Source organism: Papilio machaon, chromosome 22, assembly GCF_912999745.1.
Source record: "Papilio machaon chromosome 22, ilPapMach1.1, whole genome shotgun sequence".
NCBI classification, from domain to species: domain Eukaryota; kingdom Metazoa; phylum Arthropoda; class Insecta; order Lepidoptera; family Papilionidae; genus Papilio; species Papilio machaon.
In genome coordinates this window covers 2,096,299-2,113,345 of record NC_060007.1, presented here as the reverse complement: position 1 = coordinate 2,113,345, position 17,047 = coordinate 2,096,299, and the positions used below count along the sequence as shown (strand labels likewise).

At 32.3% G+C, this 17,047-nt stretch overlaps 1 protein-coding gene across 1 annotated transcript; it reads right to left on the bottom strand.

Annotated features, from left to right (window-relative positions):
- Positions 1-14,173: 14,173 nt before the first annotated feature.
- Positions 14,174-16,604, bottom strand: LOC106712543 (glucose dehydrogenase [FAD, quinone]). The gene is made up of 3 exons (XM_014505141.2): positions 16,448-16,604; positions 15,908-16,041; positions 14,174-15,739 (listed from the first exon to the last, which is right to left on the bottom strand). Exons 1-3 carry the CDS (start codon positions 16,602-16,604, stop codon positions 14,174-14,176), a joined length of 1,857 nt encoding a protein of 618 aa, XP_014360627.2.
- Positions 16,605-17,047: the final 443 nt, after the last annotated feature.

Here is a 17,047-nt window from a genome sequence, read left to right as displayed (position 1 = left end):
TCTTTGTAAGATTTACAATAGCGGTTGTATTGTAGGGGACAAAAGACACGAGACAATGCACAAATAATTGAAAAAAAGAATAAAATTACATAACTAAACGGGGAAAATAAAAGTAACTTAAATACAAGTAAAATTCATAGTTCTGGATAACTTTTGACAACTTAACTCGTTCAATAAGTTAAAAAAAACAACTTTGAACCAGGAAACAGGAAAACGGGTGTATAAATTAAGAAGTTGCAACTGCGAAAGGAAATAAAACGCGGAAACATGTTGACCACAGACAATATTCACGAAAACGAGGAGGAAGACCACAAAATAGATTCAACCACAATTATACCGAAAGCTTGTATTAAACAACGGAAGTTCGCCGCTTACTCGCCATCTGCATGCCGACACCCGCCATTTTGGCAAACAATAAAATAAAAGGACTAATCATAAAAAATAACAACACCTTTTCTTTTTTATTGTTATAACCTCAAATTTCAACTGTCACAAAGAAAAAAATATGCTTCAATAGCACTGCTTGTTTTGTTACTGAATACAGACTTAGTGAAGAACAATATTGTTCGTTTTGAACTTTAAGAGATGTTTGGATTAAGTTCATGTAATTCCTTGCATAAGTCTATAAAGATTTTTTAAACTATTGGATTATTCCAATGAATTTTTTTTTTTTTATAAGAATCAAAATTAAACCTCATACTTCATTTTGTTACACAAAAGATAAGTTTTGTTGTAATTACGTAAATAAACACTATTTTTATACGATTGTAAATTTATTATAATATTTTTGTTACAAGTACAATTTTCATCGAGATCTCAAACAATAACTCACTTTTTCAAGATTTTAGAATAAAGCTGAATATGATCGAATAAATTTAAAGTCGATAGTAGAATAGGGAACGCAGAAGACATTTTACTTCGCAAATGAACCTCTTGAAGGTTGCTTTGTTTCGCAAATCTTCTGAATACGATTTTCAAATGGATTCAAAGACGATTTAAAGATGAATCTGCAGCTAACGATCCACTTAAATATTGCAGATATTTAATTTAAGAGTCTACAATGTATAACGATGTTTGATTTATAATTATCGAAAGAACTTTTTTATAAAACAATATTCTTAAACAGCAATGGAATTGAAGGAGGTTGACATCAAATGCAATAATATTTATTTATATAACAAAATACTGTACTAAATTTTCGTAGTATAGAATAGCATTTAGCTTTCTAGAGTCGCAGTGAAATCGCTGACTATAGTAGGGAAGCAATGCAATATATCTTTGTAAGGATAATCCCAAATTGTGCTGACTAGCGGCCGAGCTTGTCCTGTGACGATATCATGAAGAGTCTCTTGCGGTCAGTCTTACAATTTATTTGGACTTAACGTTGTTATCTTATACAGAATAGATTTTTTTTTAAACAAAGTGATTGAATACGAAGAGTTATATTATTTCTCGCGCTATGTTCGTTCTATTGGATTTTTTACTTTCAAAATATAACATACACATGTGACAAACTGACCATTAAATGTTGTAGTAAATTTTTAAATATCTGTAGAGAATTATTTTGTTCGTAAATTGTTAAAATGATATAAAGAAACTTTATTCAATCCATTAGAATTGTTGAAAACATACAACCATACAAACTAGATACACTTCTCACTTCCATTCATGCGAAAGGGATCTGAGTATATCAAAGAGCGAACTGTTTCAACTTCAGTCAGTTGGAGGGTTTAAAGCCAGCGCAACACAAAATTTTCCGCGTGACAATAAATTAAAGATAGCTCTCAGTCTGCGGCTCTAATCGGCTTAAAACGGGCTGGCTTTTGAGCGGATTTCTAATTGACGGTACATAAATGGATGCAATGGAAAGATCGGTTGCCTAAAACCTATGCTTACAAACTCTTCATTAAATTAGACACATTAGTAATTAATTTATTCAATTTGATGCAATTATTAATAATGTAATTAACGTTGAATTTCCGATCAAGCTCAATAGATGGCGTGAATATCAAATTTATAATTCTCATACTAAAGCTACATAAATCAATACAAACATTAACAACATACATGTGACACTAATCAACGTGGTAAATTGAGCAAATAAAAAGGCCCCTATTATTGTGCTCTAGGAGATAAGATGCCTCGAGTCTCGAGGGAGGCAATTATTTAGATCTGCACATGACGCTAGCTTCGCAAAGATAGAAACGTAATACCCCGTCATGCTTGAACCGTGTACTGCGGAATGGAGTAACTTTAATTATGTAGAAAAAGATTTTTTATTCTATGTTTAATTATCTAGAATCTTGACAATCCTCTATAAGGTTCAATATCTTCAATACAATTCAAAGGTAACGTCGGAAACAATTCGTATTCTATCCCAATCGATCACGTTGTTACCACCTTTTGGATGTAGTAAAAAGTTTGATCCAACTATGTCAAATCAAGCATTTAAAATTAACAAAATGTGACAATGGCAAAGATGTTGTGTAATAGCCACGAAGAAAATGTAGTCCAATATGTACGTAATCCGTTCCCTAATATTACAATTGTTCTCAAGCGTTTAACATACAAACTCCTGGTTCGTATTGATCATATACCGTAGAAAAAGGTAGCGTAGGATATAAGGTATAAGACTATAGCGATTTCTTAAAAAAAAAAATTCATGAAGCGCAATGGTCTCCAAAATGTGATTCTACAAATTATTTGAAACTTATAAACAAAACTTACATAAATTCATTCAATCAGTTATTAAGATCATACATAAAAATAGATTACGGGTTTCATTAAAAAAAATCCTGACACATATTGTTCTATAAATTTTATTATAATCCTTACTAATAAAATTGATGCGAAAGTTTACATGAACGGCTCAACGGATCTTGATGAAATTTGGCGCAGATGTAGAACATAGTCTGAAAGAACCCATAGACATTAATAGCCTAGTACGTCCGCACCGAATCCAAAAAAAAAAATACTTTTTAAGTTTTTTTTTTTTTTTTAAATTCAGTGCGTACGTAGTTTCGGATGACAGCTAGTAATTAAAAATATAATCTCGTAACTTGCACCACAAGGAGTTACAGGCAGTTACACACAGTTTATTCACAACTTTGTACATTCTCGCAACATGTCGCCTCGTGCGAGGATAACAACCGATTTTATTGCAAGACTTTTCAATAATTTATAACATAACATATGGTGTTTTCCCCGAGCCCACGGCCCACCACCCACAGCAATATAGTCATAGCTCGAATAGGAAAGTTGTCAGGAACTTTATTTGTTTAGGCCAGTACGTTACACCTGTGTAATACCATTCTGTATTGCCGAATGGAATTTCGAAATTAAGGATTGTTCTTATCTTATTAAAATGCAAATGTTTAAATGAATGGGTGTATGGATGGATGCATGGATGGGTGTTTGTTAGAAGGTATCTCCAAAACGGCTGCATGCATGTCAATGAAATTTGGCATAGATGTAGAACATGGCTTGGAAGAACACATAATTATGTTTTTTTTTTCTGCGCAGTCGAAGTCGCGGGCGACAGCTAGTCATCAATAAAATTAAATCAATTTTTAATCTAACAATAGTTAATTTTACTGTGAAAGGTTTTACGTTTCTCAATGAGGTCAACCTAAATGTAAACTTTGTGTGACAAATATACTACTAAGGATCTATTTTACACGAATAGTCCAATATAAAAATGCATTAGGAATTTTTAACAACCTCCTAGTAATTTAATAGAAAACACTTATACCCAAATGTGTGTATAACACCAACCACTACAGTTGCAAAAAGGAAGGCTAAATGAATTTGATCCGAATAGAGACCAACTCCGGGCAATTCCCACTTTTCTCGATGCAATTTTACCCTCCAGGGAGTTGACGAGTTCAGTCTACAGTTTAAGCCTCCCAGCCTGTACACGTTTCACTATATACATTAATAACTAAGTATTTAAATAATAAATACGATTTTTATAAAGCTGTAAATATCCTCCAAAATATCAAACAACATATTATTTTTAAAAATTTATAAATGTATTACTTATCTTACTAATATTAGAAATGCGAATTTTTGGATGGATGGATGGATGGATGGATGGATGTTTGAAGATATCTCCGGAACGGCTTAACAGATCTTAATTAAATTTGGCATAGATGTGATGTCCATGGCCTGGAAGAACACATAGGCTTTTAATATTTTTTTTATTTCGCGCGGACGGAGTCGCGGACAACAGCTAGTGTCTTTATAAAAACTATTAAGTAAATCATGACAAAAATGTTCTTTTAGTATATTGACACAGAGTAAAACATGCGTGTGAACAGTGTGTAAAGACATATAATGACATTAAACTAGATAAAAACGCAGTAACAATGTAGTGATTTTGCTGTTAACACTTAAACACTGATTTAAAACCTATACATTTATCTATACATATCTTAATTTTATAAGTAAAACGGCAACACTCTGTATAAAGTCCAATGTTAGCCATCATCTTTTACTTTAGATATTTGATGAACATAATTGTCTTTTAATAAGAGTTAAAAAAGATTAATTAAATTCATGATAGACATTTATTTAACAGTTGCAAGGAAAAAAATCAGACGTAAGTTGGCAAAGAAAAACGGCGCCGCTTCTCGGCCCAACTGAATAATATACGAACAAAGAATAACGAAGTGGGAATACTAGCGCATAGTGTATAAGCGGTAGCGGAGACATTTTAATAAAGGTAAATTTTAGCAATAAACAAATACCAATGATTGAGAATTGTTTAAATAAATTTAAATTATTTTGTCTTAAAACATTCATAATTAACAATGTGCGTATTATAATAAACTACTCTGCAGGAACCTATTTTTTTTCGAAATAAAAAGTATCATATGCGCTCTTTCAAATTGACATATATTCCTGCTTTTTATTCATATGTGTTCAGTTGTTTTGAAGTTTCCTGGTAACAAACATCCTTCTACACTTTGGTAAGTAGTTATAAAATTAGTAAGAACAGGTAATGAACCACGTAAGAGTCATTAATTAATTCACCATCGAGTTAAACACGTCCAGTTAAGCTTTAAACAATTGCATAAATAAAAACAAAATCGCTTCGCTCATCACACTGTTAGCGGGCGGAGAATTCAATCAGTTTCAAGCGCGCGGTGATCTCGGCTGCTAAGGGCGTGTGCATAAATAACGCGGTGGCGTTTCGCGTCCGCCCTCATTCCGGCCATGGATCCTTGAGGAGTTATTGCCCCCGACTGCGATGGATGGCCACTGCATAAAACTGCTGAGGTTTGCAGGATCTTCTTAACGATTTATATGAGATTACATTTCCATTACTTACAACACAGAAAAAAATGTTATTTTATAATAGATGTTACAGTAATTATATAAGATTCAAATACAATTATAACGGCTCGGCCACGAGGGAATGACTTTGAGTTTTAACTACGGAAACATAATTAAAGCATATATGTATACATATTTGTAAGTCGGCCTCATTAAAAAAAACAGAAATAACTATGTAGTCAATAACTAATTTAATCAGCTCGAGGAAAATAGGTTCGTATGTAAGTATTGTACAAAAGTAAGGTAATGTATTAAGGTAAAATTCGTATACAAATGAAATAGCAAACAAATTCAAGTAAGCTTAGTACATTCTAAGCAATTGATTTAGCCAGCATACCTCTTTGTTCATTCACTTTTTCTTGTTTACGAATAAGAAAATGTAAATTGTTGTTCAGTCTTTGTACATATTAATTACTTATATTAATTACTTGAAGAAAGACGACAGAGACTAAAAGAAACAGAGACATTAATATTATATTTTACTTGTGGTACTTCTTTGATACTTCCAAAATCTAACAAAATTCCAGTGTTCGATGCCTATCTAGTCCCGAAAGGCCACCACATTGAACGGGGTGTAACTTTATAAGGGTACCGCAATAAACCCACTACTCTCTTGTCAGTTATTTGCACTTACACAACGAGACTTCGATCTTGTTTTTTTCTATCGCCTACCAGATAGGATTTTGGATGTTGAACCTTTTGTTAAGAACCTTAGTCACTGGACTGTTAATTAAAATCTAAAAATTAAATTATTCAAAGAAAAAAATTCAACACCAGTTTTTTTTTTCATAAAATAGTAATTGAACCTTTATGGAAACTAATGACATGTCTAGTACATGTCATTTCAGATCTATCTAACAAATTTAAGGGACTAAAACTACAATCTATTTACAATAGTTATAAAAATTATTTTCAGATATAATTTTATGATATAAATGTCTTTTGCTGCATTTCCACAAAACACTAGGTGATTTTAGTGAAAGACTAGTTTATTCTATTTATGTGTGGTCTTGTTATGAACTCTAGTAAACAAATATTACCTATACATTATCAATTCACATAATAAACATACGGCTAAATTAACAGAGCTTAAACTATGATTAATTCCAAAGTCAGTTCGTGAGGATATCACGAAATGTGGGATTAATCCCCTTGACGTGATACGCTGGAATTCTCTAAGCCATTATCTATAAGGACTAACATGAATTGAGTATGTTGTTAACAATTTCAAAAGCATGGAGTCTTTTCGCCTTAACTTATTGCCATAATGTAACGTTAATTCTTTCGTAGTAACAAGATGCCAACTACTAGTCACTTCGACACGTACAGTCAGCTTCATAAATATAGTGGCAGCCAAGATATCCAAATATATAGGAACACCTAAAGTGATCAATTATATAAGTACAACCAAAGTTATCAAATTAATTGAAGCATCCACTCTGCTCAAAAACACCGGCGCGTTCACATCGTCATATATATGAGTACATTCAAAGTGCCCATAATTATAGTAACAGACATAGCGTCAATAGTAACGAAGCATCGAAAGTGTGCAAAAATATCGTAACATTAGACAAAATTGAACTCTATCTCTATTTACTTAAGATACACTTTGAAATATACTACTTCTGTTAAATTCATTTGACGCTTTGTATCAACATAATAGGTTGTCCAATAAGTTCGTTCCGATTTTCAATAGGTATCTTAGAATAGACCCGAATATTATTATTATTATTAATTATTGAAAACATATGACATGTTTACATAACACATGCATACTGAAAAGCTTAACTTCAGCCATATTTTGAGAAATGGTAGGACACGATTCGTTCTTTTCTATCAGTTTTATAAAAACTGATTGACTTAATTTTTGCCGAAATACATAAGACGTTTTGCTATAAAATCGAACAAATATAATTTAAAAGACGTATGCCAAAACTTAAGGGCCTTTAAAATTTCCATTAAAAATGGGCACGAACTTATCGGACAACCCAACATTTTTCTTCTTATTATTATAACGTTTAAAATTTATAAATTGACGATACATGACAGATACCTAATCTACCTATCTATATATATAAAAGAAAGTCGTGTTAGTTACACTGTTTATAACTCAGGTTCGGTCGAACTGATTTAGCTGAAAATTGATGGGGACGTAGCTTAGAACTAGGAGACGGACATAGGAACTTTTTATCTTGTGAGCATTTTTTTTATTCCGCGCGGACGAAGTCGCGGGTAAAAGCTAGTAAGTAATATCAAATTTTATTCTGTCACAATATGTGCTAGTTTCAGTGTTTTACTATTTTCGCCGCAGTACGTAAGTTTAATGGTTCGAATCCCAGGCTTACAAGGTTTTTCTTTTTCAATATTATCAATATATGTATGTATAGAGCTTGATTTATTTTTAATGAAAAGGAAAAATCTAGTAATTTACTTAGAATATGTTTTTTACTTAACAAAAACAATTTTAAATTTTTATATTTGGGGTATTAAATATTTAAATAAAATTAATAACGATTAGGTTCGGCCATCTATACAACTTCTGTTAAATTAATTGACAATTTGTATCAAAATATTTTTCTCTTCCTGTTAGGTATCTTCAGTCCGGTTGCAGTAGAATTTTCCAAGCATAGATTTATTACACGTATTCGATGTCGCCAGTGACAGTCCGAACGGAATTTAATGACGAAACTTACAATAATAAACGTGAACAATAAAAAAACATGCTAATGACGTCTCGGTTAAAAAAAGGGACAAGGAATATTGTGGTTCCTTAATTTTTAAAGATGTCGAATAGTAACCAATAATTGTTGCGATAAAGTTCAATTTTATATAACGCTTTGATAATAAAATTAAAAACCTTAAAAATGTAAAAATAAGTTTGGGATTCGAATCGCCAAAACTGGGTATTACAGCGAGCAGTTAAGCCGTAAGGCCAAACTGGCATATATGGTGACAAATTAAAATTTGATATTGCTTATCTATCTCGTACCTATCTGTCATGCGGGACGTAAACTTGAAGTAAATAGGAAAAAAATATTTTCATATAAAATGTCAAATGAATTTAACAGAAGTAGTATATTTCAAAGTGTATCTTAAGTAAATAGAGATAGAGTTCAATTTTGTCTAATGTTACGATATTTTTGCATACTTTCGATGCTTCGTTACTATTGACGCTATGTCTGTTACTATAATTATGGGCACTTTGAATGTACTCATATATATGACGATGTGAACGCTCCGGTGTTTTTGAGCAGAGTGGATGCTTCAATTAATTTGATAACTTTGGTTGTACTTATATAATTGATCACTTTAGGTGTTCCTATATATTTGGATATCTTGACTGCCACTATATTTATGAAGCTGACTGTACCAATACGAGAGGGAGCCAATGCGCTTAAAGCACTGACAACTTAACCTTAACACAATATTTTCAAGTAAACACTTCGATAAGGTAGTAATAAAAATAATTTTCAACTAGCCTTATGGAAAGAAGAAACATTTCAATTCTTTTAAAATCTATGTCGGGAAAAAAAAATCTTCTTTCCTATAATTTATGTAATTTTTACAATCTATAGTTTATTTCTCTTTTTCCATAAATAAAAACACCCCAAAACCATTCCATCATTTAGCATCACTAAATGTTTTACCCCTAATGCGAAACATATTCTATTGCTATTCTCTTGGTATAGCCATTTTAAATTAGACGTAAATCCAGACAAACGACGCTAAGAAACAAAGGTGAATTGTTACTTCGAGTAGATTGAATGATCGACTACGAATCAAGAAAGACTTACTGTAAATACATTTTGCTAAGAGATTTTTTTTTGGTACTTTTAATCTTTCAATTGAATTTTTCCCGTGCATTGTCCCTTATATTTATATATAAATCGTACAAAACATTGTAACAGCATAAAATTACGTTTAATATAGTTCCTATTTCTCCAATATGCTTTTTAAAACATCACATCACGTATCTGTCAAACCAAAAATCCTTCGTAGCTTCGTAGCCTCGTAGCGCTACAAGGAACTGTCTAGTCAGGGTTGTCGAATAAAATATTATAATAATTTTTTATTATATAATATATACATACTAAATACTTTTTACACGACTACATTGTATACCAATGTCAATATATGAAAAAAGCTAAATCTGAGCTTAACTAAAAAACGAATTTCTGTAGCTTTTATTTAATAATTATGACATGCTTTTACATGACTTCGTCCGCGTGGCTGAGTGCAGAAAAAACTTAGTAAGTCTATGTGTTCCTCCAGACTATGTTCTATATCTGTACAAAATTTCATCAAGGTCCGACAAGCCGTTTTGTAGTAACAAACATCCGTCTATCGAAATTTTCGCATTTGTAATATTTAATATGATGTATTGTTTTGTTTTTATGAAGAACGTTGCTGAACCAAGTTGCATAAAATGCTGTAGGACCAGGAAAATAAGATTTTTTTAAATTACACCTTTACTTTGTCGACAATCCTATTTGTTACCGACTCGCAACGTTTAGCTCGTGATCGAGTGTAAGCAAAAATTGAAAGAAAAGCCTTTAGTTCTACTGACAAGTGAGCATTCGAGTTATTCTAACTTTATCTTGCCTTTTACAAGTATTCAATTCATCTTTATATAAAAATTATGCATATATTCTTTCTTTATATTAATGTATCAAGTACCTACTTAGTAATGTCGTATATATCAAAAGCAAAACGTTGTTTATCCGACTAGAATAAAAACAAAAATCAACTATAATGAAAGCCTTGTATTTTTCCATAAGCTTTCCGTTTTTTTTTTTCAAATGGGAACTCGCTTATCCTCAATCTCATTTGCCTGAGCCTCGTCCGTGCAAATTATTCAATTTAATGCTCGAATTCGCTATTTTTCGTCCATTATTACCCACTTCAGCAAAATCCAAGATAATTTGATTTTATTAAAATGGCTTCTAACAGTCTTGGAGTCCGATTACTCTCTGTAGGTAAGTTACAATTAACTAAACTATAATTACTAACTGCGTAATGTAATTCAGACAGAAAAGTTTAAATTTACAAAAGTTACATAACAGCAATTGCAACGAAACGAATAATTGCGATAATTATTTTCACAGGCGTTTTAATATTTAGAACATTGAATTGTGAAGTTAAAATCATATTGGTTAGCACAGTGACATACATACTTTATTAACAAAATAACGTCACTGTTATTTTTTAATATTATTTAATTGAAGAAAAGGAAATGAAATTAGTAGGTACTTAGGTACTTGCAACTTGCACTTTTTTTTCTTTTTTTTGTTTTTATATTTTTTTTTGTGTGTGGCAATAAATGTTTTTTCTTTCTTTCTTTCCTTCAATAGCGGATGTCGATAGGCAACGGTTTCTTTGCTATTGCAGCGAATCCATCCACCAAGCTTGCTCGTTTGCCACCTAATAATATAAACCTTGACACAAAGATGTTGTAACCCAAGGTTTCTTATTGTGATAAAAGGTTTTAGATAACGTAAACGATTAATTATTAAGACACCATCTTTCCATTAAGTATTTGGTAAGTGATAACCAGTTTGATCCATTCTTAATCGTAGAGGTTGTGATGTCACCATATTTCTTCTTAGCTGACTTCAAAACGAAGGAGGTTATCAATGCGACTGTATTTATTTATTTAATTTTTTAATGCAAACAAAAATTAACTTTTTTAGAAATCGTACTGATACTTCTCTATATTATTATTAAGTTATAATTACGATTTTTATTATTTAGTAAACAAAAATATCATGCCATCATCGATCGATCTGTTCATTAATAAAATTAAAATAGATTTCAAACACAACTTTAGAACAAATCATTTAATTTCCAGAAATACTATATAAATTTCTAGAATAAACAGTATCGCCAAAATTATTATAATTTAACTATAGAATATTACTATTAACAGCATTGTAACTAGATGCTGACTTAGCGTGAGTAACACTATACCATTTAATAACCACTGTTGACTATAATTACATCCTACAAGCGAATCTACCAAATAATTATCAACAATAACAGTCTGTAATTGCTAACAAGTATAAAATATTTGGGTTTCACGCTTTAGCGGTTGCAATTTACATAATATATTAACGAGGTTACAACTTAAGCTAACGGAAGTATTAATGTGTAAAAAAACGTACATAAAATATAACAAAATCATTTAATTTATACTGGAATTTAGTTTATTAAAATCTTTGATCATGTAAAATAATTTCTATTACAATTTGCAGAAATAAAATGCGTTATTATTTTGTAGAATCGCAGAGAAAGCGGCCACATCAAACTGTATTCCACAACATTAAACCCCGTTCCTACATAAACCCCAATGCGTCATTACCCTCCTTCCACTAACATTGGTTCTCGATTTAAGTTCGATATTCAAAAATCATTGGCAGAATGCATAGAGAATATAATAAACAAAGAACCTTTTTTATAAATACAAAAAATATAATTTTCCTTAACTTTTTTATATTTATTAATTGACTTTTTATATTTCAAAAGCATTTTTTACTATATTTAACATAATAATAAACATTGACAGTTTGGTTGCAAAGCAATAGGTTTGATCTATGTACCGAACTACGTTTAGGTACAATCCACCACCAAGAAGAAAATCTATGTCCTTTTATATCTTGCTTGGTTTTTATATTTAAATGAGTCTGAAATCGAGAAGTTTAACTAAAAATATCTTCATTCGAGTTGCGTTCGAGCGATAACCGCGCATATGGTAATTGACGGAGACCGAGATAATCATTTCCTAACAGCCCCGAACGAGACTTTGTCATGTAAACGAGCAACTTTACGATTGCGAGCAAAACTCAACGACGTCGCACTCAATTTTAAGGGTCAAGAGCTACGGAGGCTTCATTTTAGTAATCATCGAGCTTTAGCAATTTTCTTTATTACTGTGACAAATGAAATTAAAGGTCAACCGAAGTAAAGATGATTAGAACTTTGTCTCATTACGTTCCTCATCCGAAATAATTATACAATGACGGTTTATTTCATTGAATCTAGTAAAACCAAAACAGTTTAGATGGATAGATGGCTAGATGATTGTTTAAAGTTATCTCCGGAACAGGTCAACGGATCTTGATTAAATTTGGCACAGATGCAGAACATAGTCTTGAAGAACACATAGGCTACTTATTGAGTCTCTTAATTCCACACGGACGGAGTCGCGGGCGACAGCTAGTATTTAATAGATTTATAGGTGACAGAATTGAGGAGACCAGAAATATGTTGAAGAATAACTTACATTGTTACATTTTGTTTTTGAATGTTAAATGGGTGTTTGCATAACTAATTCATTTATTAAAAGCTTTCAAGAAATACTCTAACCTTTCAGTAAGTAGCGACAATAAATAATATTTTACTAACAAACATAGACCATTAAAAATGCATCAATCTCAAAGTAAGGTATTTTCTTCAAACATTACGGAACTCGGCAGTAGGTCGGGTAGAGTAGAGACTTCATTACCATAACTTGGCGTTGGGACCTTTGTCATGGTAATCAATACAGCGCTTGCACCCTTATAATGATAATGGCTCTTAAATGTAGACATTACGATACTTACGATACCCTACGTCAGCAAACAGTCGAATAAATGCGTAACTCCAGAGATTCTCATACCTCGCGATCCCACTTCGGGGCCTAGTTAATATTGAGTTCGCCGTAAATTGTATTGAATTCTAAAAAAATATCTGAACACGTTTTTTTTTAATATAGCAATATTTTATAGTTATATTTAAATTGCTAACACGTAAGCCTTATTTTTTATATTGACCCAAATACTTTAAATTCTTCAATGATAAGGTTCTTTTAATGATTCGCCTTAACCCAGTTTTGTAATCTTACGTATTTCAATTTGATTTTTTTTTTAAATGTCCTATATACTTTTGTTGTTTGCCATTAAAATAATTGTTACCTAAGTTATATAGTTAACGATTTATTATTATTTTTAATAAGTATACTGCAACTATATTTAACTTGTAAATAAAACATAAGAATTTTTTTAAATGTGTTTTTAGTAGAAAAACTAATAATACTACTTACTAATAATTCCACTACCGAAATACGTATATTAAACATAACTGTGACCTCTATTTATCAATAAGTATAATTGTGATAATGTGTTAAGGTGATAACATTTACCAAGAAATGTTATGGTATAGTATTTTAAAATAGTTATTGAAAATATTTCACCTTGAACCTTTTTAAATAACACATATTATAAAATTTAAAGAATGACCTTTAAAATATAGTTAGAAACTAGAAACTAATGTGTTCTTACGAAACTATGAAACCTTGACAGTTTTATTCTTAGTTATTGCTTAAAATAAATTATGTAATAAAATGTATATTTATAGATCACCTGTTATGCGTCTCCATTGAAGGTGCGTGCAATGCGTCTACACAAGAGTACCTAGGCCACAGTCAACCACTTGAACTCGAAAATCAAAAAACAGTGGTTCATAGCGGGATTCGAACCCCTACAGTTTACAAGTCAAGTGCTTAACCTCTGAGCAACCGATGCTCTAGCCACCGACGCTCACAAAATGTGAATTGTATAACTTAAGTTACTTTTTAGTAGTTCCTCAAAAATTCTAATTACCTAGTCGTAAACTTTTTAAATAATTTATTTTTTAAATTAGCGACTAAACCAATGGTAGCTAAATTTCGAAGAACAATATTAGAAGCAAAATACATAAAGATTTTTTTTTTATTTCAATACTTATGAAGATTAAGTCAAAAGTATTCAAAGGAATGATTAATGAAATAAAACACGCGTGAAATTGAAAGTTATTCTAATATTTAAATAAAATATTTATCTTGGTACAATGCATTGTAATCTGCCTTAATTAAATCAGCTGCTTTTTCACCAATCATCATGGTCGGCGCGTTTGTGTTCCCACTGGGTATTGTCATCATCACTGATGCGTCAGCCACCCTCAGACCGGACACGCCGTACACTCGCAGTTTCTCATCCACTACACCATAAGGCCCCATCTCACACGTCCCCACCGGGTGAAGCATTGAACCTACAGCATGCCTCACATAACATCTCCAATACTGATCCGTTCCCCATTTAAGATGGTTACAAGCCCTAACATCCAACTTAGCAATCTTTCCGCCAACTTTTCTGAAATATGTTGTATTTGAATAAAGCAACATGAACTTCAGACCCCGAAATGTCGTCTCAACATCTTCTTCATCTCTAAAATAACCCATGTTTATAACTGGATCATCAAATGGATTGGAACTTTTCAATGTAACTTCGCCTCTCGAACGCGGATGCACATTTATAACAGACGTTATATCTATTTCACGATCAACGTTAGCCTTGCTTACTGAATAAGAAAAAGGTTCATCGAAATTCGTAATAGTACGGAATCCAAATAATATGATAGGCGAAGCGGTAGCACCGATGCGTACGTTGAAGATTTGAAATTGTGGCCTTTGTGAACAACACCGTTTATCAACTCTAAAGAAACCTGATTGTAACGGCACAGGGTAAGAATCTAACTCGGTGGGAACTAATAAATTTTGTACTACACTATGTAAGCCTCGTTGGCCTGTAAACACGATCGGTGTATAGTGATGATCCTGTAAATTTTTGCCAACTGGTAAATCTACAATTACTTTTATACCGATCGGTGTTAAGACCTCTCTCGGTCCGATGCCAGACAACATTAGAAGCTTGGGACTGTCAATCGCTCCCGCTGACACAATAACTTCCAAATTAGCAAACACATTAATCTTTTTCCCAGAAACAAACACTTCAGTTCCATAAACTCGCGATGTTAGATCATCTATTAGGATTCTAGTAACTCTAGCATATTTAACTATTTTTAAATTATATCTTTCTTTTCCTCTCAAGTACGCCTCAGCTGTGCTCGATCGCCTTCCATTTGCGAAAGTGAAATGAGGTCGACTTACACCCAAATTATCTGGTCCATTCAGCTCTAGAATTTTTTTCATTCCCATTTCTTCATATGACTTCAAAATGATATCATTCACTTCGTTAAAATAACTATTTGTTTCAGGTCTTGTTACTAATACTGGACCGTCTGTAGAATGTAAATCTTGATGATCAGGATTTTCCGTTATAATTGGATCTTTCATACCTTCAAACTTTTTGAAATATGGTAACACCGAGTCCCAGTCCCAACCATTTGCAACCTGTCCCCATTCATCATAATCTTCAGGAACTCCCCTCGAATATACTTCGTAATTATTTGAAGATGATCCACCGAGCATTTTACCGCGAGTCATGTAAATTGCTCTGCCTGGATGTACTGTGCCAATATTTTTATCGAGATAAGCCTTGTAGTCCCAGTCATATTCTGTATGACCTAATGTCCCAAACAAACTCGGAGCCTGAAATAACAAGAGAACATTACGAAGAGGTTAATTGTAATGTATTTATTATGTAAAATGATATAATTATCTTTGTTACAGATGGCGATGACTAGCGCCACTGCAAGGTTAAGGTAAAACGGTAAGTCTTCATAGGTAACAATAAAGAATTCAAAAATAAGGCCGTACCACACTAGCAGGAGGTGGATCCCCTCCAGCTTCCAGCAGCAGGACCCTGAAGTGTGGCACCTCGCTCAACCGCGCCGCCACGATGGCCCCCGCACTGCCTGCACCCACCACGATGAAGTCAAACTTATCGCCATCTGGAATTTGCAATGATATCCTTACTATTTTTTTTAGTTCCGGATCCAGGATTGTGATTTGAGGGAGGGGCTAAATAAAAGGAATACTGAAAAAACAAATTACTAAGTTTACTATATTTTTTTCATGGGTGAAGTGTAATAATTTAGATTGGACATGAGGGTTAGATTCGCTAGAGTTGAATGCCTTCAAACTCACACTCCAAAAGTTAATTCATTTTCGCTTTAAAGAATATTCGCATATTCAGTCGTTAGGTTTGTTAGGAATATTAATTACTTTTTTACTTATTGGCGGGAAAATAACGCACTGCAACTGCAATTAGCTGGGACCAAATTTATCATTCAAACATATATTTTAGAAATCGATTTTTTTTTATTCCCAATAGGTTCCATGCAAAAAAATACTTACCACGTAGTGGATAAGACTGTGGCCATCCAGCTGGTATTATTGCTTGAGCCAAAGCCATCAACTTCAGTAACCATCTCACCCATGGCAAATAACTGGTCGACTGCACAAACCCCAAAAAATTATTCACGAACACATTTAAACCATTTAATTGCGACATGTTTAGTCAATTTTATTATTTATTATTATCAATTTTATTATTTTATAAAAAGCATTACATTTTGTTTACACAGATTAAACAAAAATAAATTCTTTAATTTTTAAACTTTAAATCGACCATTTCTAAACACGCGCTCTAACGCCGATTTTTAACAACAATACGCCAATTGGCGGCAAAACTGACGGTTGCGTTTATCAATTCGTTTGACGGACAAAACCAGCTAATATATCGCAACACGCCCGAATTAGAATAACTAGTTTTATTATTAACGAGCAAACAAAGAATTTTTACTTCGCCTTTATTACTTGATAACTAAAGAATTCATTGAACAACGTATATCCACTAACAACCAATACATACTGATCTAAGATTACTATCAACCACCACAAACCAGTCTCAAGCATTGAAAAGAGAGAAAAATCGTTAGAAATTTTTATAACTAA

What these genes read in the sequence shown, in the direction of transcription:
- LOC106712543 (XM_014505141.2), bottom strand. Translation starts at nt 16,604, where the DNA reads ATGTCGCAATTAAATGGTTTAAATGTGTTCGTGAATAATTTTTTGGGG. An exon ending in ACAGTCTTATCCACTACGTG is followed by an intron (nt 16,042 to 16,447) that starts GTAAGTATTTTT and finishes TGCAAATTCCAG; the next exon opens with ATGGCGATAAGTTTGACTTC. An exon ending in ATCCACCTCCTGCTAGTGTG is followed by an intron (nt 15,740 to 15,907) that starts GTACGGCCTTAT and finishes TTGTTATTTCAG; the next exon opens with GCTCCGAGTTTGTTTGGGAC.